Source organism: Bufo bufo, chromosome 10 (genome assembly GCF_905171765.1).
Source record: "Bufo bufo chromosome 10, aBufBuf1.1, whole genome shotgun sequence".
In the NCBI taxonomy this organism is placed as follows: domain Eukaryota; kingdom Metazoa; phylum Chordata; class Amphibia; order Anura; family Bufonidae; genus Bufo; species Bufo bufo.
In genome coordinates, this window is record NC_053398.1 from 131,047,346 (window position 1) to 131,071,369 (window position 24,024).

At 44.4% G+C, this 24,024-nt stretch overlaps 1 protein-coding gene across 1 annotated transcript in view; it reads right to left on the minus strand.

Moving 5' to 3' along the window:
• Positions 1-24,024, minus strand: part of LONP2 (lon peptidase 2, peroxisomal) — a 55,176-nt gene that overhangs the window by 11,329 nt on the left and 19,823 nt on the right. Inside the window, exons 7-11 of the mRNA XM_040409794.1 lie at positions 23,705-23,963; positions 22,748-22,889; positions 12,859-13,009; positions 9,397-9,523; positions 8,109-8,242 (exon numbers count right to left, since the gene is read on the minus strand). Of these exons, the coding sequence (XP_040265728.1) occupies positions 8,109-8,242; positions 9,397-9,523; positions 12,859-13,009; positions 22,748-22,889; positions 23,705-23,963 (813 nt within the window). The remainder of the gene's footprint in view (positions 1-8,108; positions 8,243-9,396; positions 9,524-12,858; positions 13,010-22,747; positions 22,890-23,704; positions 23,964-24,024) is intronic.

A 24,024-nucleotide genomic window follows, 5' to 3' on the forward strand; every position in this document is an offset into this window, starting at 1 on the left:
AGGCGCCGACACCTGGGGGGACAGGACAATGACGCGCCGACACCTGGGGGACAGGACAATGACGCGCCGACACCTGGGGGACAGGACAATGACCCGCCGACACTTGGGGGACAGGACAAGGGCACGCTGACACTTGGGGGACAGGACAAGGGCACGCTGACACTTGGGGGACAGGACAAGGGCACGCTGACACTTGGGGGACAGGACAAGGAGGAGGCGCCGACACCTGGGGGGGACAGGACAAGGAGGCGCCGACACTTGGGGGACAGGACAATGACCCGCCGACACCTGGGGGACAGGACAATGACCCGCCGACACCTGGGGGACAGGACAATGACCCGCCGACACCTGGGGGACAGGACAAGCACAGGCAGCAGTTATTAGTTGGTTGGGTTATAGATTTCTGGGGTCTCCTGAGAGTGACTGTAATGAGTTTAGTGTCCTGGCCTCGGTGACCCCGCTCTTGCCCCCGGCACCTGCTCCCCTCTGTAATAGCCCTGGGGTTGGGGCAGACGCTGTAATTACTGCTGGATTCTATCAGATCCGATTTGCTCCATATTAATGAACAGCTGCGTCTCCGTCAACAGCATCAATGGGAGCCGACAGGTGCAGTCATAACACTTTCTATTTCCAAAATCTCTGCTTGCTTTCAGACAATACGAACATTCTTTTACATCCAGAGACTGAAAGCTCATCATGACCTTGTCCTGCTCACACAGCTGGGGGTTTGTTGCACTGTAATAAGATTCCTTTAACCCATCAATGGTCTAGAATTCCCTCTGACGTCCTTCAGTATTTAAAGGGACGCTCCATTCTTTCAGACACTATTGTAGTATTTGCAATAAGTGTTTCTCAGTTATATCTACATCTAGGAAAGCTGGGTGCCAATCGATATGATCATTCCTTCCTCCAGCTCTGCTGTGGGATGTTACCCAGCTTTCCCAGGCTCCTGACTAGTAAATATGGGGGGGGGGGGGTGTCTGTTTTTATAAAACTGCTGGCTGCTGCACCCGCAGTCGTACTGGTTGTCACTCAGCTTTCCCGGCTCTTGTGCTCCTCCTTTACGTGTCAGTTGTGAATGAACCTAAAAGCAGAACTCCAGATGCCCTATTTTTAGCACCCACTCCATGTAAATAAATGGCGCAAGCGGTGAGTCAGGCGAGGGCCCGGTGACACAACCGGCAGTAATGGAGGGCGTATCCCCAGGTGAATGTTTACACATGTAAAGAGGGCGCTCCACCCAGAACTGTGGCGGGGATCACCCAGGACTAACCAGACGCCCAGCGTTAACCCTACTGTTATTCCGGACATCGCCAAGCAACAGGAACATACACACTGCAACGAAAACCCAGAAATGAGAGCAAAAAAGAAAAAATCCCCCAAAAAAGAAAAAAAAAAAAGACAAAAAAGTTTCCAACACAAGAGAAAAAAAAAAAATGTTTTATTAAAAACACTACAAGGTTGAAAAACACAGTAAGACAGAAAGAGCCAGTGGCAAAAAAAAAAAAAAAAACACTGCAAAAACTCTTGCAGTGAAAAAACAGCATGATAAACCGAACAAAACCCTCAGTGCAACACTGAAAACTCTGCAATAACCCAACAAGAAGGGCAGAGGTGTCAGGGCGTTCCACTGGAATTTGGTGGGGGAACAGGTCTCCCGGTTAGGGCTCATGCACGCTCCGTAAAGGCTCCGTGCCCGTCCTGTGAACCATAAGAGTATTGACCTGAATGGGTCAGGGATCCACAAGATACAACAAAAGACAGGACATGTCCGAGCTTTTGCGGAGGTACGGATCCGAAGCCCACAGAAACGGTATGAAGCGCTTCCATGGGCTTTTGGGTCCATGCCTCGGCACCGCAAAAGACAGGTCCTATCCTTTGTCGCATCTTGAAGCAATAAGACCACCCGCGCTCCGCAGTGTAATTCAGTACCAGCGAAGGCTATGAGGTCAGACAAATCTCATGTACGGTTTACTATTTTCTTAGGTGCAGAAATAGACTAGTTGTGTGGATTTAGAAAAAAAGAAAAACATGTATTTTCGCCCTAAAAAAAAAAAAAAAAAAAAAAAAAGATAAAATAAAAAACAGGCTAATTTTTAAGCGTGTTTTTCAAAATCAGTGGTGTGAACTGGCCCTTAGAGAGGTGGATGACGCATCCTCCTCGCCTGCAGCTGAGTGGGAGCCAGAACATAACGACCGGGAAGATCTGCCATTCAGAAGCTTGGGAAAGCTGGGTGACAGCACCAAGAGCCACCTGTGGGGGCTGCAAAGTAAAGCGCTGGATGACAGTGAAATAAAGCTGGGTGACGGCACCTGTGGGAGCTGTAATGTAAGGACCCAAGCACATCTGTCATTCACAGGACGACCTGATATCGGCCAGTACGCTGGAGATTTTTTGGGATGCTTCCAGCCCCACTGCACCCAGCGATGGCCGCCATGATGGACACACTCGCCCGGTCATCCAATGCTCATCTCTGCTGTGGACGTTCTTCGGTATGGTCTCACACAGGAAACACAGACAGACCTCCCTCAAGATTAGCAAACTCCTCTCCTGAAATCATCTGTGCTGCTGGGGACCCTGCTCCTTCCGCTATGTAACTCTCAGACTGTGGTCTCTCCCCTCAAGATCAGCACACTGCTCTCCTGAAATACTCTGTGCTGCTGGGACTCTGCTACTTCCGCTATGTAACTCTCAGCCTGTGACCTCCACAGGATCAGCATACTCCTCTCCTGAAATACTTTGTGCTGCTGGGACTCTGTCGCTTCTGCTATGTAACGCTCAGTCTGTAAGCTCCAAAAGATCAGCACACTCCTCTCCTCAAATCCTCTGTGCTGCTGGGAGCCCTGCCCTGTCTGCTATGTTACTCCCTACTATGTGTCCTCCTTCTTGCCTCTATCCCTTCCCCTGTCAGATGCAGCCCAGTCCTTACACCTCTCTCCTGAAATACTCTGTGCTGCTGCTTCTTCTACCATGTAACTCTTTGCCCTGTCACTGCATGCCCAAATGCATCTCTGCCATCTGGCGACTGTTGGCAATACACAGCAGCCAACAGGGACAAGCAGAGCTGCAGTGTAAAGCACAGTGGAGGGACAGTGCAGCATGAGACGGATTTAAAACTACTTCAGATGCCAACAAACAATGCAGCTGAGCCGGAGTCGCTGGTCATAACGGAGCAGATGTAAAAAGCAGTCAACGCCACGCTCTAATTTTCGGAAAGCCCATTTATTCAGCGGGTGCTGGATGCCGTATAGGAAGCTGCATGCTGTCGTCACCTTCCTAAGCAGCGTGCCAGCTCCGGGGGCCAGAAATGCAAGAGATGTGAAGAAGAATGCCACAAGGAGCTTTGGCTCAAGCTGTGCCCACGAAATGAAGAGCCTGCAGTTCCAGGAAGACGACGGAGGAACGTCAATGCCAAAAAGTTAGAAAGGTCAAAGGTAACATGACACTCCTGTGTGTCAGTGATGGGGCCTGGACCTGGGGAGGCCTCGAAGAGCAAATGTCTCCGTGTATCCCGGCAAAGGACAGAGTCTGATGGTGCTGCGCATGCACTGTGGTGATGACACTATCCTGGAGAACTGTACACTGTCCCACCAGGGACTAAGAAGTAGTTAATAAAGAACAGGCTCTATGGAGCTTATCAGCGACCAGGCTATTTTAAATGTGAGGTCCACCATGGAACAGATCCTAAATTATAAACTTAGGGCTATGGAATACATTCTGGATTGTACAGTGGCCCACCAGGGACAAGTATGAAAGGTTACTAGCTAATACACCTTATGGAGATCATAAGCCATAAGGGATACAGAGGCCGCCATGCAACTGATCCTGAACTGTACACTGTCCCACCAGGGAATAAGCTGTAATAAACTGGATAGTAACGAACAAGCTCTATGGAGCTCATCGGCCACCAGGAGAACTGGTTCTGTAAAATACAAGGTCCACCAAGTAACAGTTCCTGAACTGTGCACACACAGCCACAGAACACATTCTAGATTGTACACGAGTCCACCAGGGACAATACTGTATTTTAAAAAAATTACCAAGAAGTATGACCGTGGATCATCAAAGCTCTTCAACCATCAGGGATTAAGGGCTGTAAAATACAAGGTCTGGCAAGCAACAGATCCAGAACTGTATACTTACTACCAGGGAATAAATTATTTGCTGTATGTTAGCCCACCAGGGACTAAGGTGTAGTGATCTGGTCACAAATGAACAGGCTCCATCTCATCAGCCACCTTAATTGTACACTGGCCCACCAGGGACAATACTATACAAAATATTACCACAAATTAAAGACATAATTCACTAGTGGATGTCCTTATTAAGTGCAGCAACCACCAGGAACTATGGGCTGTTTAAGATACAAGGTCGGGCAAGCAACTGATCCACTGACTACCAGGGGAATACATTCTTCATAGTAAACTGTCCCACAAGAGACTAAACTGTATTAATCTGGTCACTAACGAACAGGCTCCATCAAGATAGTCTGCCTCCAGGGACTGGAGTCCAACAAGAAACAGAGACTGAATTATACACTTACCATCATGGAACACACATTGTAAATTGTACACTAGCCCACCTGGGACATCCTTACGGAGCTCACGAACCATCAGGAACTATACAAGGTCCACCATGCAGCAGACGCAGAACTAAATGTACTTACTACCAGGGAATAAATTCTTCATTGTACACTGGTCCACCAGGGACTAAGCTGTATAAAACACCACCAAAAGGTATTACACGAGTCTCTAGTGATCGGAAATTTATGGAGCCTATTAGCCACCAGGTACTGGACTCTGGTCCGCTATGCAAGAGATCCTGAAATGTACACATACCAAACGTATTCTACACTGGTCCACCAGGGACTAAGCTGTACAAAACACCACGAAAAGTATTACATGGGTGATCGGAATTTATGGAGCCTATTAGCCACCAAGTACTGGACTCTGGTCCGCTATGCAAGAGATCCTGAAATGTACATATATACCATATTGTACACTGGCCCACCATGGACTAAACTGTATAAAACACCACCAAAAGTATTAAATGAGTCACTATGGAGCTTTCTAACTACCAGGGACTGGGATCTGTAGCTTACAAGGTTCAGCACCCAAAGATTATACTGAATTTTTACACTTCCCACCAGGAAAGACATTCTACATTGTGCAATGCAGGCCGCTAGTGATTGTAAAATACAAGGTCCAACCACAACACTGGCCCACCAGGAGCTTATAAACACAAGCACCACCATAAGGTATCAACTGGACCAGTAGTGAAGCGGCTTTACGGAGAGCGGCAGCCACTAGGGACTGGGCTATACAATCTCAGAATATTCTTGCTGAAGTAATGGGATGTTTTCCCGGAGAAACTTTCCAGTATAAATCTAGGATAAGAATATTAGCTCCAGACAATGGAGGATGAGTCACCGGACAACCATCTTAAAGGGGGAATAAATCAGACACCGTAACTCCAGACAATGACTAAGAAACCAAGTCTGGAACAATAAGAAATGCCCGTAGGTACGTCGCCTACTCCCCCAATAGTCCACAGGCGTCACCGCAGCCCCCGTTATATGGAGGATGACGTGAAAGGCGTGCGGCCACAGAGATCCAGCTCCATTACCTAGATCGTGGCACGTCCGCTCGGGGACGCATTAATGGATTCTGAATTAGATAAGCCCGAAAGGTAAGTCAGACTGGAAGAGCCTGTAGGTTGTCATGAGTGCCTAATCGGGAAAAGATAAGTCGTAGACACGAGATGGAAAGGGGTCCTGTACGAGGGGAGGGCGGAAGGGAGGAATGAAAGGGTTAACTGATCTAAGAAAACCATTGCGTGAGGGGGGGGATCACGGACTCGCAAAACACATTTTGGGACATCTGATAACCTGGCATCTAGAGGTAACATGGTGATGGATTAGTACATTAGTAGAATTTAAAGGGGGAGTCCACTTTGATCAACCCCTTTTTATTGGGGTCCCACCTACAAAAGGATGATCACAGTTGATGACCGCTTTCGTCACTTTGACCACCGGTGATCAGCTTCAGAGGAAGCTGGAAGCAAGCGTTCAATTTCCCTGCAGCACCACCACAGGTCAGAAGAAGTATTACACGCAGTCACCATTGAAATCAATGGGCAGCGATTTGCCAGGTCCTCCAAGTGATATTCTTGGCAGCCCCCCCCCTCGCTCTGGCTACTAGAGGGGTGTCCCAGAATTCCCTAACCAGGTGCATAGAGGTTTTGTAAACTGGAAAAAAAATTGAAAAGTTGTAAAAAGTTTAAATAAATATATATATTTTTTTTTTGTTTTATCATTTAATTTTTTAAAAAGCAACATTTTTGCTTTGACTTCAGACTGAATGAGAATTGCGATCTTTACGATGAGACATTGAGCTGAACCTTGTGCTTCCACTTAGGAGCGGGCGGCTGAGCGGGAGCAGGTGGAGCCCACACGGGGGGAGGCAGATTACACACATAATGATTTGTTTCATTTGGATCCATCCGAAGCCAGAATCCGGAGGAATGAGCGCAGCCGGCCTGTATTGTGTCTACACAGCGTCTGCACCTGGGAGCCAGCCACCGAAGACTGAAATGTGCAAGTCCATGGGCCCCAGTGCACATTCCTGCCATGGACGTCAGTAATCATCTACCGAGGATTTCCATTTCACCTCCGCCTCCCATAAACGCCCCATACAATAGCGGCTGCTGTCATTTCCAGACAGATGGGCTGAAATACAGGTAGAAGTACAGAAAATGGCCCCAGGATTCTTCCTAAAACATCGCCACCTCTGACCACAGACTGTATGTGGTATTGCAGCTGAGCTCCATTTCTTTCAATTTAGCAGAGATGCAATACCAGACACAACCAGTCGACCTTAAAGGGGGATTCCAGGGTGAGACCTAAAATGAGCAGCTTCAGTAAAACACTATAAAATACGGTCATACACGTACTAAAAATATATATGCCAGATCCCCGCTGTGCCCCTCTCTTAAAGTCACACAGCCACAATGTTTAGGGTTGCAGAGGTAGCAGTCGCACCCAGGAGGCCCTGGTGCCCGAGGGGGCCAAAGACCCCACATAAGAAGACAACAGGGTAATGAAGGGCACACAAAAGGTGCGGGCGCTGTTTCAGATTTAGCATTGGGACTGAGATTACTCCTCTGGGTACCGGTGTCATGTCCACCAGTGATGTGACCGCACACGACGCTATGTGGAAAACCCCTTTAATATCCATGACCCCCCTCAGTAATGTGGAAAACCTGTTAAACACTCAAAGCATGAAGATCCACAAACAGCAGGAAGTCTTAAAGAGGCAGCGCCAAAATTGTCAGAGTATATGGATGCCATGGGTGGGGTTATTGCCCCCCCCCCACCTCTATGGGCACCTATACATTTGCGATATATAAAACGCGTGGTTGCCTTCTCCGCAAATGTGGTAATGGTCGCCGGCGGTGTGTAGTCATTATAGGAGAACAGAAGTGTTTCCCTGGACGGTGGAAGTAAGAACAACCCCTCCCCCCCCCCTTTAACATTTGGGGAACGCATTACCATAGCAGGGGGGCCGGCAGGTGTGCAGCTGCGTGGAGGGTGAGAGGTGAGAACTCACAAGCGTCAGTGCAACGCCGGAAAACCTTTAAACCTTTCTGGGAAGGTGACAGTGATTCCTTGTGCTACTAAGCGTTGAATGAGGGGGGAGCAGGCAAATCCGACCGGAAATAACCACAGTAAATCTGAAAATTCACTCCAAATGGCACCTGCGAATGAGGAAAGCGGCTGAGCAAGCAAAATCAGGATGAGGAAATATCTCTTGGCAACACTGGAGAGACAGTCAGCAAGTGTGGGGTCATCAGCAGGAGACGGCAGTGGTGCATCATGTCATCAGTAACAGAGCTCATGTGCCAAGCGGGAATGAGTAAGAAACTGTATCTACAGGGCAGATAGTCGTTACTGGAGACAGTCAGCAAGCTTGACGTCAGGCACAAGTCCAATCCTTAAATGGATCAGAAAATGACCTGGATGGCTCATCACCAGGGATTGTCCAGGGTTAACACTCCGCTTCACCATCCGGCAAAAATGTCTAGAATATCGGCAGAGCAAACGACTCACCCTCTACGTCCGTCACATCGGAGGTCTCCGATTTTCCATGCCTGTGTTGCCCTTCAGCGACTTTAACAGCAACCGCTCTGCACACAGCCCCTAACCTCCTGTCCAACGAGCGGACTCCAGCTTCACGTGTGTACCTGCCAGGAGAGATGGCAGCACAAGGGTTAAGCCCCAATTCTGAGAATAAAAGGGGCCGTCCAGGATTAGAGAAACATGGCTGCTCTCCTCCATAAACAGCGCCACACCTGTCAACAGGCTGTGTCTGGTATTACAGCTCAGCTCATCTAATACTGGAGACATTTATCTCCACATAGGAGGACAGTAGTTCTATCAATGGCACATGGGCGTGGGAGCGATGGCCACAAGATTTGCAATGTGCCTAGAAGCTCCAGTTACACCTCTGCATGCCTTATAGTGTTCTCACCAAGGATTTTCTGGTTGCATGCGAGGAAATCTTTAAGGCTATGAAAACCTTTGGGGCATTTTTTTATTATTGCATTGTACTCATTTTGAGCTAAAAATCTTTTTTTTAATTGGTCTATATTACAAATATGGAGCCCTTTTTACTGTACAGGTCTGAGATGCTCCAATAGAGGGATCTGAATTTTCTCTCTGCTCCGTCATCTGGGGAGCTGACGGGCTCCTTATCTCTGCTCTCTGACATTATAAACACTCATTATAGCTCAGTTCTTATTACTGAAAAGAATGTGGCTTAAATAAGCATTTATGACCTCTTAGAAAAGTAGAGATAAGGTTATTAGATGACCAGCACAAAGTAAAAATGTACCAGTCACACAGCTAGACAAACAGTTAACCCTTTGAGACAGACCGGCTCAATATTTTAATAAAAACCAATTGAAAAAAAGACTTTTAGCCCAAAAGGAGTAAAATGCATTCATAAAAAAATTGCCTCCAAAGGTGTACATAGCCTTTAAATCATTGTATAATGTAATTTTATGCAATGTTCTTATATACTTTGCCTGAATTCCCTATTTTGTAAAGATCACTGTTTGCAGTCAGTGAAAGGAATCGTTTTTGCTCAACTGACAGGGTTGGGTGACTCGTTACAGTGTATCAGAGCACTCTCCTGTAGTGAATTGTGCAGCTGTGTTAGATGGACTTGAGCAGGGCAGGTGTTCAGCCTCATTCACTGCCAGCAATCAGAGATACATAAAAGAAATGAAGTTAACATGTGGCCAGAGTAATTTGGTCGTTACTAAGCCATCCCCGACTCATCAGATGATTATAAAGTGATAATAAATACCCACCTCGTGCCTCAGGGAATACTTACCGGGTGATAATTTCCAGGGTGGTTTCAGGTGGGATCTGGATCTGCTCAGGAGTCAGCCCGTGCTGGGCCAGCTGTTTAGCAATCAGGTGTCTGTGTGCAATCTCCAGCTTCTCCTCCTGGCTGTACCCTGTAATGAATCACAAACCATGTGTGCTGTACCCCAGAGCTGCAGTCACAATTCTGCTACGTCTTATTAGAAACAGAATACAAACTAAAAGAGGAGGCTCTGAGCACACACTGATAAACCAGGCAATAGTGGGAGATTTCAGCTCTGAAGCTAGTAGAACCGTGTACAGAATGAGTATAATGCATCTCTTGAGTATAATAGAGGATGTAACTCAGGATGATTACATGATAAGTAATGTACAGTTGCAAGAAAAAGTATGTGAACCCTTTGGAATGATATGGATTTCTGCACAAATTGGTCATAAAATGTGATCTGATCTTCATCTAAGTCACAACAATAGACAATCACAGTCTGCTTAAACTAATAACACACAAAGAATTAAATGTTGCCATGTTTTTATTGAACACACCATGTAAACATTCACAGTGCAGGTGGAAAAAGTATGTGAACCCCTAGACTAATGACATCTCCAAGAGCTAATTGGAGTGAGGTGTCAGCCAACTGGAGTCCAATCAATGAGATGAGATTGGAGGTGTTGGTTACAGCTGCCCTGCCCTATAAAAAACACACACCAGTTCTGGGTTTGCTTTTCACAAGAAGCATTGCCTGATGTGAATGATGCTTCGCACAAAAGAGCTCTCAGAAGACCTACGATTAAGAATTGTTGACTTGCATAAAGCTGGAAAGGGTTATAAAAGTATCTCCAAAAGCCTTGCTGTTCATCAGTCCACGGTAAGACATATTGTCTCCCTAGGAGTGGCCGTCCTGTAAAGATGACTGCAAGAGCACAGCGCAGACTGCTCAATGAGGTGAAGAAGAATCCTAGAGTGTCAGCTAAAGACTTACAAAAGTCTCTGGCATATGCTAACATCCCTGTTAGCGAATCTACGATATGTAAAACACTAAACAAGAATGGATTTCATGGGAGGATACCACAGAGGAAGCCACTGCTGTCCAAAAAAAAACATTGCTGCACGTTTACAGCTTGCACCAGAGCGCCTGGATGTTCCACAGCAGTACTGGCAAAATATTCTGTGGACAGATGAAACCAAAGTTGAGTTGTTTGGAAGAAACACACAACACTATGTGTGGAGAAAGAGGCACAGCACACCAACATCAAACCTCATCCCAACTGTGAAGTATGGTGGTGGGAGCATCATGGTTTGGGGCTGCTTTGCTGCGTCAGGGCCTGGACGGATTGCGATCAAAAGGAAAAATGAATTCCCAAGTTTATCAAGACATTTTGCAGGAGAACTTAAGGCCATCTGTCCACCAGCTGAAGCTCAACAGAAGATGGGTGTTTCAACAGGACAACGACCCAAAGCATAGAAGTAAATCAACTACAGAATGGCTTAAACAGAAGAAAATACGCCTTCTGGAGTGGCCCAGTCAGAGTCCTGACCCCAATTCGATTGAGATGCTGTGGCATGACCTCAAGAAAGCGACTGATCAACAGCAAGGCTTTTGGAGATACTTTTATAACCCTTTCCAGCTTTATGCAAGTCAATTCTTAAATCGTAGGTCTTCTGAGAGCTCTTTTGTGCGAGGCATCATTCACATCAGGCAATGATTCTTGTGAAAAGCAAACCCAGAACTGGTCTGTGTTTTTTTTTATAGGGCAGGGCAGCTATAACCAACACCTCCAATCTCATCTCATTGATTGGACTCCAGTTGGCTGACACCTCACTCCAATTAGCTCTTGGAGATGTCATTAGTCTAGGGGTTCACATACTTTTTCCACCTGCACTGTGAATGTTTACATGGTGTGTTCAATAAAAACATGGTAACATTTAATTATTTGTGTGTTATTAGTTTAAGCAGACTGTGATTGTCTATTGTTGTGACTTAGACGAAGATCAGATCACATTTTATGACCAATTTGTGCAGAAATCCATATCATTCCAAAAGGGTTCACATACTTTTTCTTGCAACTGTATGTACACAGTGACTCCACCAGCAGAATAGTGAGTGCAGATCTGGAGTAAAATACAGGATGTAACTCAGGATCAGTACAGGATAAGTAATGTATGTACACAGTGACTCCACCAGCAGAATAGTGAGTGCAGCTCTGGAGTATAATACAGGATGTAACTCAGGATCAGTACAGAATAAGTAATGTATGTACACAGTGACTGCACCAGCAGAATAGTGAGTGCAGCTCTGGAGTATAATACAGGATGTACCTCAGGATCAGTACAGGATAAGTAATGAATGTACACAGTGACTGCACCAGCAGAATAGTGAGTGCAGCTCTGGAGTAGAATACAGGATGTAACTCAGGATCAGTACAGGATAAGTAATGAATGTACACAGTGACTGCACCAGAATAGTGAGTGCAGCTCTGGAGTATAACATAGGATGTAACTCAGGATCAGTACAGGATAAGTAATGTATGTACACAGTGACTGCACCAGCAGAATAGTGAGTGCAGCTCTGGAGTAGAATACAGGATGTAACTCAGGATCAGTACAGGATAAGTAATGTATGTACACAGTGACTGCACCAGCAGAATAGTGAGTGCAGCTCTGGAGTATAATACAGGATGTAACTCAGGATAAGTAATGTATGTACACAGTGACTGCACCAGCAGCAGATAGTGACATTCCTAGAGATGGATTAAATAGAACCTGTCACCGCTCCTAACATTCATGTTTTAATAGCTTCATGCATTCCCCATGTAATAACAGTTCTGGAGCATCTATTCTTATGGCTCTATGTTGTGCCGTTCCTTTATTATTCCTGCTAGAAGTTATTAATGAATTGCTAGCAGTCTGCAATAAGGTTGAAAAAAGAAAAGGAAAATACAGCACCCACTTCAAGTTGTGATGATCAATATCTCAGATGCACGTCCCTGTAGAGCCTTGTCCAGTGTCTCCTTATCAATGTCCAAACAAAAAGGAAGAGTGGAGGTAGCATCCAATAGAAGAGGTTCTTTAATCCATATCAATAGTGGTACAAACCCAAGTACATGCCAACAGTTATGAGTGAATTGCTAGCAGTCTGCAGTAAGGGTACAGAGGGGTGGTAACCAGTTGGGGGCGTGTACCTGCACAGTCTGAAAATGGCAGCAATGATTGGATAGAGTGAGACTGTGCGGGGACACCCCCTCCCCCAACTGGTTACCACCCCTCTGTACCCTTACTGCAGACTGCTAGCAATTCATTCATAACTTCTAGTAGAAATAATAAATGAATGCCACAACATAGAGCCATAAGACTAGATGCTCCAGAACTGTTATTACATGGAGAATGCATGAAGCTATTAAAAAAGCCATGTCATGAGCGGTGAAAGGTCCCCTTTAAGGGAAGGTGAATATCTCCAGACAGGACCTTTACCTGGAACCTCGAGAACCTCCATGCGATCTAGCAGGGCAGGCGGAATAGTGGCGGTTGTATTGGCGGTGGCAATGAACAGAACCTGGGATAAGTCAAAGGCCACATTCAGATAGTGGTCGGTGAAACTGTGATTCTGCTCCGGGTCGAGAACCTACAAAAGGGGACAAGACTAGGAGTGAATGGCAATGATGGTAGTAAATCGGGGTGAAACACACAGGTCATGCTGGGAGCTGTAGTTCCAGGACTGCTGTCCGTGACCTCACCACAGGAGGCTGACAGCAGCAGTGCATGCTGGGTGTCGGGTTATATATCAGGGTTTTACTGTACTCCTACTTGGAAATCTGGGAGAGACTTAGGTGTTGCCTGTAACTGAAGCCGCACTGAAGGATACAGTGACACGACTCAGCAGAATGGATCCTACATCTGCGGATGATGACTACATCCAGTTTAAAAGGTTCCTGCCTTGCAATAATGAGTTTACCTGGACGGTGGTAAATATTTTACAGGGTGTTGACAGGTTTTTAGACATAGATGTTCCCTTCTCTGCATCCAGACCTGTGGGCCTTTACCTATAGGTGCAGGAGATTACTCATAGTTGAGGGGTACTTAAAGGGGAGCTCCAATGTCACTTATATTGGCTTCATAAACAAGCATTACATTCTCAGTAACTTTTTGCATTTGTGCAATCTAAAAAAAACACACAAAAAAAAAAACTGTACAGTCCTTTTAATAAATGAACATTCAAATAAATCAGGTCGAGCATTGCCCTTTAGGGTTTTTATGAAGCAAGGGAGCCAATCAGATTCTAAATAGAAGCATCTGATAAGAAGAATAGATCAGTCAACAGCAGCTTGTTGACAGTTTCCAAGTAAGGAACATTCATTCTGCACTGCAAAGAAATTAAAGAAAATTTGAGTATTGATCCAAAAGATTGATGCGGCTCCCTAAGGCCTCTTGCACACAAACGTGTGCGCCCTGTGGCCGTGCTGCGGCCCACAATGCATGAACACCCACCGTGGGGCAGCCGCAGCGGATCGCGGACCCATTCACTTTAATGGGTCTGCGATCCGGCCATTTCGCAAAAAGATAGAACATGTTCTATCTTTTTGCGGAACGAAAGTACGGGACGAAACCCCACGGAAGCACTCCGTAGAACTTCCGTTCCGCATCTCCGGATTTGCGGACCCATTGAAGTGAATGGGTCCTGCATTCGTGATGCGGAATGCACACGGAACGGTGCCCGTGTATTGCGGATCCGCAAATGCGGTCCACAATACGGCCACAGAGCGCACACGTGTGCAATAAGCCTAATAGAGATGATGTATCATGGCCGATGACTAGCCGCACACAGGACCATGAACAGTATCTGGATATTCCTTACTGTAACTGTTTGTGTGTATATATATACACATACACATACATGGGCTGACACAGAAGAGAGTCCCAGCCAGACCAGTGTGAGAAGCCCAGCGACGAGACTACAGACACAATGTAACCAGTGCAGAGAATCGTGGGAAAGGAAGCGCCTCCAAAAATAGTGGAACTTTCTAGCTCGCTCGTCACGCGCTTCCTCTGTCTTTAAGAGGTTACAGTCACGAGCGGCAGCGTGCGCAGAGAAAGGCCAAAAATGTGGAAAAATCCAGATAGTTCTATGTTCAGAAGGAAATCTCAGATCTTCTCATTTCCTTGTATGACCTAGACCTGATGCTTTCACCGTCACAAGAATGTGCTTGCTGTCAGTGAATAGAGAGGGTGGAACACCAATACTTCTGACAGTTGAGTGTTTGTTACATAGTAACCAGTCCAGGCAATCCTCTGAGTCACACACATCAGATCTGTCTCCTGTCCTGACAAGGTGTAACATTTCACCTGCAGTGATACATTGTTTCTGCCCGGACCCTCTGAGATCTTCACTCCTGGAGATCAGACGGATACAGCGTATCCACACAAGCGACAGGTAACAGTCTGGTGTCCAGGATGAGGGTCTCACAGAGGATAGACTGTGTCACTGCCAATCAACACAAGGGAGAGATTTCGGAGGTGTCCAGCTCACAGAGGATTGCCTGGACTGGATACAATTAGAGTTGTTGCGATACCAAATTTTTGATTAGGTTTCGATACCATAAAAAAGTATTGCGATACTCGATACCACTTGTAAGTATTAGGCTACACAGAGCGGAGTCCAGCTATGTCCCAGCACTTACTATTATTCCTGGGTGCCGCTCCGTTCGCCGCAGTGCCCCATTACTGTCTCCTCTCCTGCTCCATATGCTAATTACTACTATCGGAGCAATGGGGAGGAGACATCAGCTTCTCTAGTGGGCGTTCCTTCTCACTGGCTGTAGTGCTGTCCAATCGCAGCGCAGGGAGAAGGAACGCCCACTAGAGAAGCTGCTTTCTCCTCCCCATCGCTCCGATAGTAATTTGGCATGTGGAGCAGGAGAGGAGACAGTAATGGGGCACAGCGGGCGAACGGAGCGGCACCCAGGAATAATAGTAAGTGCTGGGACATCTCTGGGCGCCGCTTTGTGTAGGAAAAGTCCTATCATTGGTGGCGCAGTGCGCCCGCCCCTCCTCCGCCCCTCTCTCCGTTCATTGGCAGCAGCACAGGGGGGAGGGAGAGACTGCTTCCTTCTCCCCTCTGCTAATGAGGGAACATGAGCGCACTGACAGCAGCGCGCTCAATCGACAAAAGTATCGATTGGGTATCGAAATTTCGATACCCGCAACAACCCTAGATACAATTGTTACAAACCCTCAGCTGTGAGAAGTATTCAGCCTGGATGATGTAAACAATGAATGCCTCCATTTACTGACGGCAAGGAGAGATCTTTAAAACAGCAAAGAACTAAAACACAAAAGGGAGATGGTCGAAATGTGTGCAGCTTTCTGGAGTCAAAAAGTAAAAAAAGTTTGGTGCGTGCATACTCTGCGCAAAAATTTTACATCATATCACCAAAAACGGTCATAAGTTATAGAAGTAACTCAAGCTGGGTCATCACTTACGCAGATCTGCTTTCCGGGTGCACAGACTGTAGGAAGATGCGCCACTTTTATTACGAGACCGGCACCTTTATTAAAGCGGTTTTTCAAGATTTGGAAAAAGGGGGAGGGCGGGTTTGACTTCTAGAGGTGGTCTGACACCCAGCACCCCCGCCGATCAGCTGTTTGAGGAGGCCGTGGCACTCCGGTGCTCACTAAGCACAGTGCCATCCATTGTATAGTGGCTGTGCTTGGTACTGCAGCGTAGCCTAATTCACCTGAATCGGACTGAACTGTTACCTAGGTCATGTGACCGATGAGTGTGACCACACTGGCCTAGGAAGAGGATAGATGTTACTATGCTCACAGGAGCGCCGAAGTCTCTTCAAACTGCTGATTGCCGGGTCTCCTGGGAGCTGGACCCCCCACCGATCTGATGTAGATGACCTATCCCGAGGACAGGCCATCAATACATAAATATAGGCAAAAAATTAGGCAATTATTAACCTATGACGGGATCCCGCCTCCTGAGGACCATTTAAATAGCATTTCCGCAGAATTCGCCAATTCAGGGAGTAATACAGGAGAGGAAGGGTTAACTGCGACCTTGCTTTATGGAGAAAGATATGCCGGGACGGCACAAGCTTTTCACCATGGGCGCCGAGCTCTGGGGGGTTCCAGCATCTGCCACACATTTCACAACGCACGGTTAATAGCCTCAGCGATGGAGCAGGAGCGTCCAAGAAAAATACGTAAGATATATGGTCTGGTGCGGCGCAGCGCCCGGCCAGCGAGACCTCAATTTAGAAGGATTAAGTCAAAGTGTCTTTCTGGCTGGATATGAATACATGGCAGTCACCAGCGCCGGCTAAGTGCTCGCCGCACACAAAAAGCGCACTGTAATATTTTATAACAAGCCGTCCGAGGGGAAAACCATGTAAAAATGGAGCGACCCCCCCCCCCCCCAACCATTATAATACACAGCCTCTTCTAGAAGAATTATCAAAAGGTCATCTAAAATTAGAACAAATGCGGCCCTGTAGTGTAATAACGGCGGCAAAGAGGAAGGAATCCGGGGTTCTGCCTAATGACTCCGAGGACAGGAAACTGAGGACATTCCGACGACAAGGACGGGTCATGTGATCTCCCTGTCTCGGATCAGGTTTCACAGTTTCGGGGAGACAGACTTTGACCGCAACATGGGAAATGTGACCCAGCGCTGCCAACCAGATCCATCACCTGATGCCAAGTGCTCCGAGAAGGAGAGCCGCCGCAACCTGATGTCAGGGAATTAGGAAAGGTCACAGAGCAAAGGAGAAAGCAACAGATAGGAGCAGTATTATAGTAGTTATAGTCTTGTACATAGGAGCAGTATTATAGTAGTTATATTCTTGTATATAGGAGCAGTATTATAGTAGTTATATTCTTGTACATAGGAGGCAGTATTATAGTAGTTATATTCTTGTACATAGGAGGCAGTATTATAGTAGTTATATTCTTGTACATAGGAGGCAGTATTATAGTAGTTATATTCTTGTACATAGGAGCAGTATTATAGTAGTTATATTCTTGTACATAGGAGCAGTATTATAGTAGTTATATTCTTGTACATAGGAGGCAGTATTATAGTAGTTATATTCTTGTACATAGGAGGCAGTATTATAGTAGTTATATTATACATAGGAGGCAGTATTATAGTAGTTATATTATTATACATAGGAGGCAGTATTATAGTAGTTATATTATTATACATAGGAGGCAGTATTATAGTAGTTATATTATTATACATAGGAGGCAGTATTATAGTAGTTATATTCTTGTACATAGGAGGTAGTATTATAGTAGTTATATTCTTGTACATAGGAGGTAGTATTATAGTAGTTATATTCTTGTACATAGGAGCAGTATTATAGTAGTTATATTCTTGTACATAGGAGCAGTATTATAGTAGTTATATTCTTGTACATAGGAGCAGTATTATAGTAGTTATATTCTTGTACATAGGAGCAGTATTATAGTAGTTATATTCTTGTATATAGGAGAAGTATTATAGTAGTTATATTCTTGTACATAGGAGCAGTATTATAGTAGTTATATTCTTGTACATAGGAGCAGTATTATAGTAGTTATATTATTATACATAGGAGCAGTATTATAGTAGTTATATTCTTGTACATAGGAGCAGTATTATAGTAGTTATATTCTTGTATATAGGAGAAGTATTATAGTAGTTATATTCTTGTACATAGGAGGCAGTATTATAGTAGTTATATTCTTGTACATAGGAGCAGTATTATAGTAGTTATATTCTTGTACATAGGAGCAGTATTATAGTAGTTATATTCCTGTACATAGGAGAAGTATTATAGTAGTTATATTCTTGTACATAGGAGCAGTATTATAGTAGTTATATTCTTGTACATAGGAGCAGTATTATAGTAGTTATATTCTTGTACATAGGAGAAGTATTATAGTAGTTATATTCTTGTACATAGGAGGCAGTATTATAGTAGTTATAGTCTTGTACATAGGAGGCAGTATTATAGTAGGTATATTCTTGTACATAGCAGGCAGTATTATAGTAGTTATATTCTTGTACATAGGAGCAGTATTATAGTAGTTATATTCCTGTACATAGGAGCAGTATTATAGTAGTTATATTCTTGTACATAGGAGCAGTATTATAGTAGTTATATTCTTGTACATAGGAGCAGTATTATAGTAGTTATATTCTTGTACATAGGAGCAGTATTATAGTAGTTATAGTCTTGTACATAGGAGGCAGTATTATAGTAGGTATATTCTTGTACATAGGAGGCAGTATTATAGTAGTTATATTCTTGTACATAGGAGGCAGTATTATAGTAGTTATATTCTTGTACATAGGAGTCAGTATTATAGTAGTTATATTCTTGTACATAGGAGTCAGTATTATAGTAGTTATATTCTTGTACATAGGAGCAGTATTATAGTAGTTATATTCTTGTACATAGGAGCAGTATTATAGTAGTTATATTCTTGTACATAGGAGCAGTATTATAGTAGTTATATTCTTGTACATATGAGGCAGTATTATAGTAGTTATATTCCTGTACATATGACGTAGTATTATAGTATATTCTTGTAGATAGGGGCAGTATTATAGTAGTAAACAGTAATGATATGCTACTGGTATTTTCTCAATGCACCTCTTTCAAAAATAGTATAGATCATTGTGAGAAATTTCCTGTTTTTCTAATGATATTTGAGAGCAGGAAGAGAAAGACTGAAGAAAAACTCTCTCCTTCTTCATTGCATTCATGATGGATTAATGTGACAGTCGGGTTTATTTGAACACTGATTTTTAGGTTCGGAATAAAATGCCAAAGTCAATAATTCAATATATATTTCTGTTTTTAATATAGTGAAGTTCTACTTTGGAGCTTTGCAGAGTTACTTTAGAAGCAATTCTCTAATATAACGTTATGAAGTCTGGAGTCATAGAAGAAATTCATACTCGCCACCTCAACCGTCTATCTGGGTCAAAACCAATATGGCTTCCATCACAGAACACACAAGGTTAGCAGCTTTTCCAGGTGACACATGCAGGGAAGTCTTCATTACAGAATTGTGATTTCCTGGAAAAGCTGAGTGACAACTATGATGGGAGGTGTAACGACGGCCATACTGGTTGTCACCGGGCTCCCCTGATGTCACATCCTCATAATCCACATATTATTGGTGTCGTATTCCAATGAAAGCGCTCTAATGCCTTAATGTGTAATGCAGCAGAGAATCCCATCATGAGACCCTCTTGGTATCGGCCCTGACGGGGTCACAGCTGTGTAAACACTCTGGCCATTGCTGGGTCTCTTGGAGGTAGAGAGTGGGCGACATGGGGGGAGCCGATCCCCTGATTACATCGATATTCTGTTCCGCAATGTTATGTAACACGGATATTATCCTTAAAGGGGACACGACCGTTTTATGTGCTCAGTGGAATATATAAGGAGTCCATGTGCGCCCCCTGGTGTTCCACTACATGAGCCTAACACTACTTCTTGGGGGGGGGGGGGGGGGGGGGCACAATAAAAGTCAGCCATGACAAGCGATGTTTAGGGCGTATTCAAGGGGTCCTCCGGGACTTGAATATGGATAACCTATATTTAGGATAGGTCATCGATTTCTTATTGTTGGGGGTCCGACTCCTGGCACTCCACTGATTAGCTGCAGGAACAAGCAAAGTGAATGGTACTGCACCACCAGTCTCTTAATAGTGCCGCCATACCGTTGTCTGTAGGGTCGCAGCACCGGACATATGTGACGTAAGGTAGTGAACTAAGGGGAGGATTCTGCTCTTCCAGCCTCTCATCCTATAGAAAACTACTACCCTCATCCTCCCTCTGTGTCTGATAACAGGGAACAATAGGCTCAATGTACACGATCGGACTGGAGAGTGCCCCTTTAGGTGGGTGCAACCATCAATGGTGGCTTTAGTTAGTTAAAGTGAAACAGATGCGATCCCCCTGATGTGATCAGCCCTAGAGAAGAATTACCCGGCTCTGTGGATCGCTAGTCCCTATGTGAGGCGGACAGATGTCTGTAGAAATGGCGGCAAACATCTAGCGAGATGACAACCAGCTGTGGACTGGAATGTGACCCTGGGGTGGAGGGGACGGCACCTCGAGAGCCTGGCAGGTCATGTGTCACCTCCCCCGCCGTTAAATCACCTCTAATGGAAGCGATCACATCTGTATGATGATTAACGCCACATGTTGTGAACATGAATACAACTGCCTAAAGGACAACTCCCTGATCTCATTACAACACAGGCTCCAGAAGTGGTTATTATGTAACTGCCTGATATTACCAGGTCGGTCAGTGAGCTGCGGCTCTGGTCCTTTGTATCACACCCCCATGTACTTCTTAGAGGAGCGATTTAAGGTAACCCCAGAAATGTCCCAGGTGAAAGGCGCCGTTGTACCCCCTGCACCCTGCTCTGCTTCTGCCAGGACCCCCGCCCAGATTCTCCCGATTTCTGTTATTCCAGCACCTCATCACTCTCTCGCTTTATGACCGCTCCTAAGCTTGGCAGTAAAAAGCAGATTTTCTCTCATTCACTCCTCTCCTGACCTCCTAATAAAGCCCGTGTGTCCTCCGCCAGGTAAGACCTGCGTGTTTTCATTACGGAAACCCTAGAATCGGCCGCACAGACTCCGTCCATAAAGAAAACAGGAAGCAGAGTAACAGCGCAAAGTGTGAGCTCCCCCACAACGATGCTGCAAGCCACAGACTCAGGGAAGGTCTCTTGTACATAGGAGGCAGTATTATAGTAGTTATATTCTTGTACATAGGAGGCAGTATTATAGTAGTTATATTCATGTACATAGGAGGCAGTATTATAGTAGTTATATTCTTGCACATAGGAGCAGTATTATAGTAGTTATATTCTTGTACATAGGAGGCAGTATTATAGTAGTTATGTTCTTGTACATAGGAAGCAGTATTATAGTAGTTATATTCTTGTACATAGGAGCAGTATTATAGTAGTTATATTCTTGTACATAGGAGGTAGTATTATAGTAGTTATATTCTTGTACATAGGAAGCAGTATTATAGTAGTTATATTCCTGTACATAGGAGCAGTATTATACTAGTTATATTCTTGTACATAGGAGGCAGTATTATAGTAGTTATGTTCTTGTACATTGGAGCAGTATTATAGTAGTTATATTCTTGTACATAGGAGGCAGTATTATAGTAGTTATATTCTTGTACATAGTAGCAGTATTATAGTAGTTATATTCTTGTACATAGGAGCAGTATTATAGTAGTTATATTCTTGTACATAGGAGCAGTATTATAGTAGTTATATTCTTGTACATAGGAGCAGTATTATAGTAGTTATATTCTTGTACATAGGAGGCAGTATTATAGTAGTTATATTCTTGTACATAGAAGCAGTATTATAGTAGTTATATTCTTGTACATAGGAGCAGTATTATACTAGTTATATTCTTGTACATAGGAGGCAGTATTATAGTAGTTATGTTCTTGTACATTGGAGCAGTATTATAGTAGTTATATTCTTGTACATTGGAGCAGTATTATAGTAGTTATATTCTTGTACATAGGAGGCAGTATTATAGTAGTTATATTCTTGTACATAGTAGCAGTATTATAGTAGTTATATTCTTGTACATAGGAGCAGTATTATAGTAGTTATATTCTTGTACATAGGAGCAGTATTATAGTAGTTATATTCTTGTACATAGGAGCAGTATTATAGTAGTTATATTCTTGTACATAGGAGGCAGTATTATAGTAGTTATATTCTTGTACATAGAAGCAGTATTATAGTAGTTATATTCTTGTACATAGGAGCGGTATTATAGTAGTTATATTCTTGTACATATGAAGCAGTATTATAGTAGTTATATTCTTGTACATAGGAGCAGTATTATAGTAGTTATATTTTTGTACATAGGAGAGGCAGTATTATAGTAGCTATATTCCTGTACATAGAAGCAGTATTATAGTAGTTATATTCCTGTACATAGGAGAGGCAGTATTATAGTAGGTATATTCCTGTACATAGGAGGCAGTATTATAGTAGTTATATTCCTGTACATAGGAGAGGCAGTATTATAGTAGTTATATTCCTGTACATAGAAGCAGTATTATAGTAGTTATATTCTTGTACATAGGAGCAGTATTATAGTAGTTATAGTCTTGTACATAGGAGGCAGTATTATAGTAGGTATATTCCTGTACATAGGAGGCAGTATTATAGTAGCTATATTCCTGTACATAGGAGCAGTATTATAGTAGCTATATTCCTGTACATAGGAGAGGCAGTATTATAGTAGGTATATTCCTGTACATTGTAGGCAGTATTATGGTAGTTATATTCCTGTACATAGCTCACCTCCAATAGTGCCGCTGCTGGATCTCCTTGGAGACTTTTTCCAAGCTTATCTACCTCATCAAGGAGAAAAACTGGATTGTTCACGCCAACGATCTTTAGCCCATTGATGATACGTCCGGGCATGCTGCCCACGTAGGTGCGCCTATAAATGTAAGGAGACCATTGGGAATGGTCAGTATGTACAAAGGAAGAAGACCTTTATGCAATTATTCAGTGAGCTCAAGGGTTTGGGTGTATATATATACACTCAGTAAATTTATGTTGCAGCTTAGTAACAGGGGACGTCATCTGCAGGCGACAACCCCGGACGGATCTTCTCAATTATGTGCAGATCCAGCATTATTAATGAGGGAGCCCATGGGTTGGAGGGGGAGATGCTGCAGACATGTGGACCCCTCTCTGTTGCTGCAGTGGAGATGATCCTCCTTATAGTATATACAGTATACATTACAGATAAGGATCTGCTGACTGACTCACTACAGGAGAATTCCTTGCGTGAAAACAGACAATACATCAGAGGACTGACCGGGAAACATCATATGAACAAATCATACTCTTCAGGCTATGTTCACGTGTTGCAGTATTTTAATTCCCCAGCACTAATTTCAATATCTCTACCTGCTGACAGTGAATGGGAATATTCACTGTCAGCAAGGAAAACCAATCGAGACCTTGCATTTCTCAGAGCTGAGGGTTTGTCACAGTTGTGCCCATTCAATCCTCACTGACTTAAAGGGGTATTAGGACTAGGTTTATATAGGTTTCAGCCTCTAAAAAAAATACCACTTTTGATAAAATGAGGCAAGGATATTCAGCACAACACCCTTAGGATCACCCACGACCGCCCTCGTGCCTCCTCCGTGCATTGCACGGTAAGAAATGGACAGTACAGGGGGGGGTCACCATGGGGGACATCAACTAGATTCTGATGCAAGATCAAGGCCCAGACCGCCATACCTGTGTCCACGGATATCGGATTGATCACAAACTCCTCCCAGTGCGATCCGGTGGAACTCTCTCCCCAGCGTCTTTGCGATGGATCTTCCCACGCTGGTTTTTCCGACCCCCGGAGGCCCCACAAAACACAGGATGGGGCCTTTCAAATTGTTCTTCAGCTGACGGACGGCCAGGTACTCCAGGACCCTCCTTTTCAGCTTGGCCATGGCGTAGTGATCATTATCGAGCAGGATTCTGGCCGCGCGGATATCCAGCTGATCTACAGCAAGAACAAAGTGAAAACACTCATGAGTTATGGGGAACTACAAGTCCCAGCATGC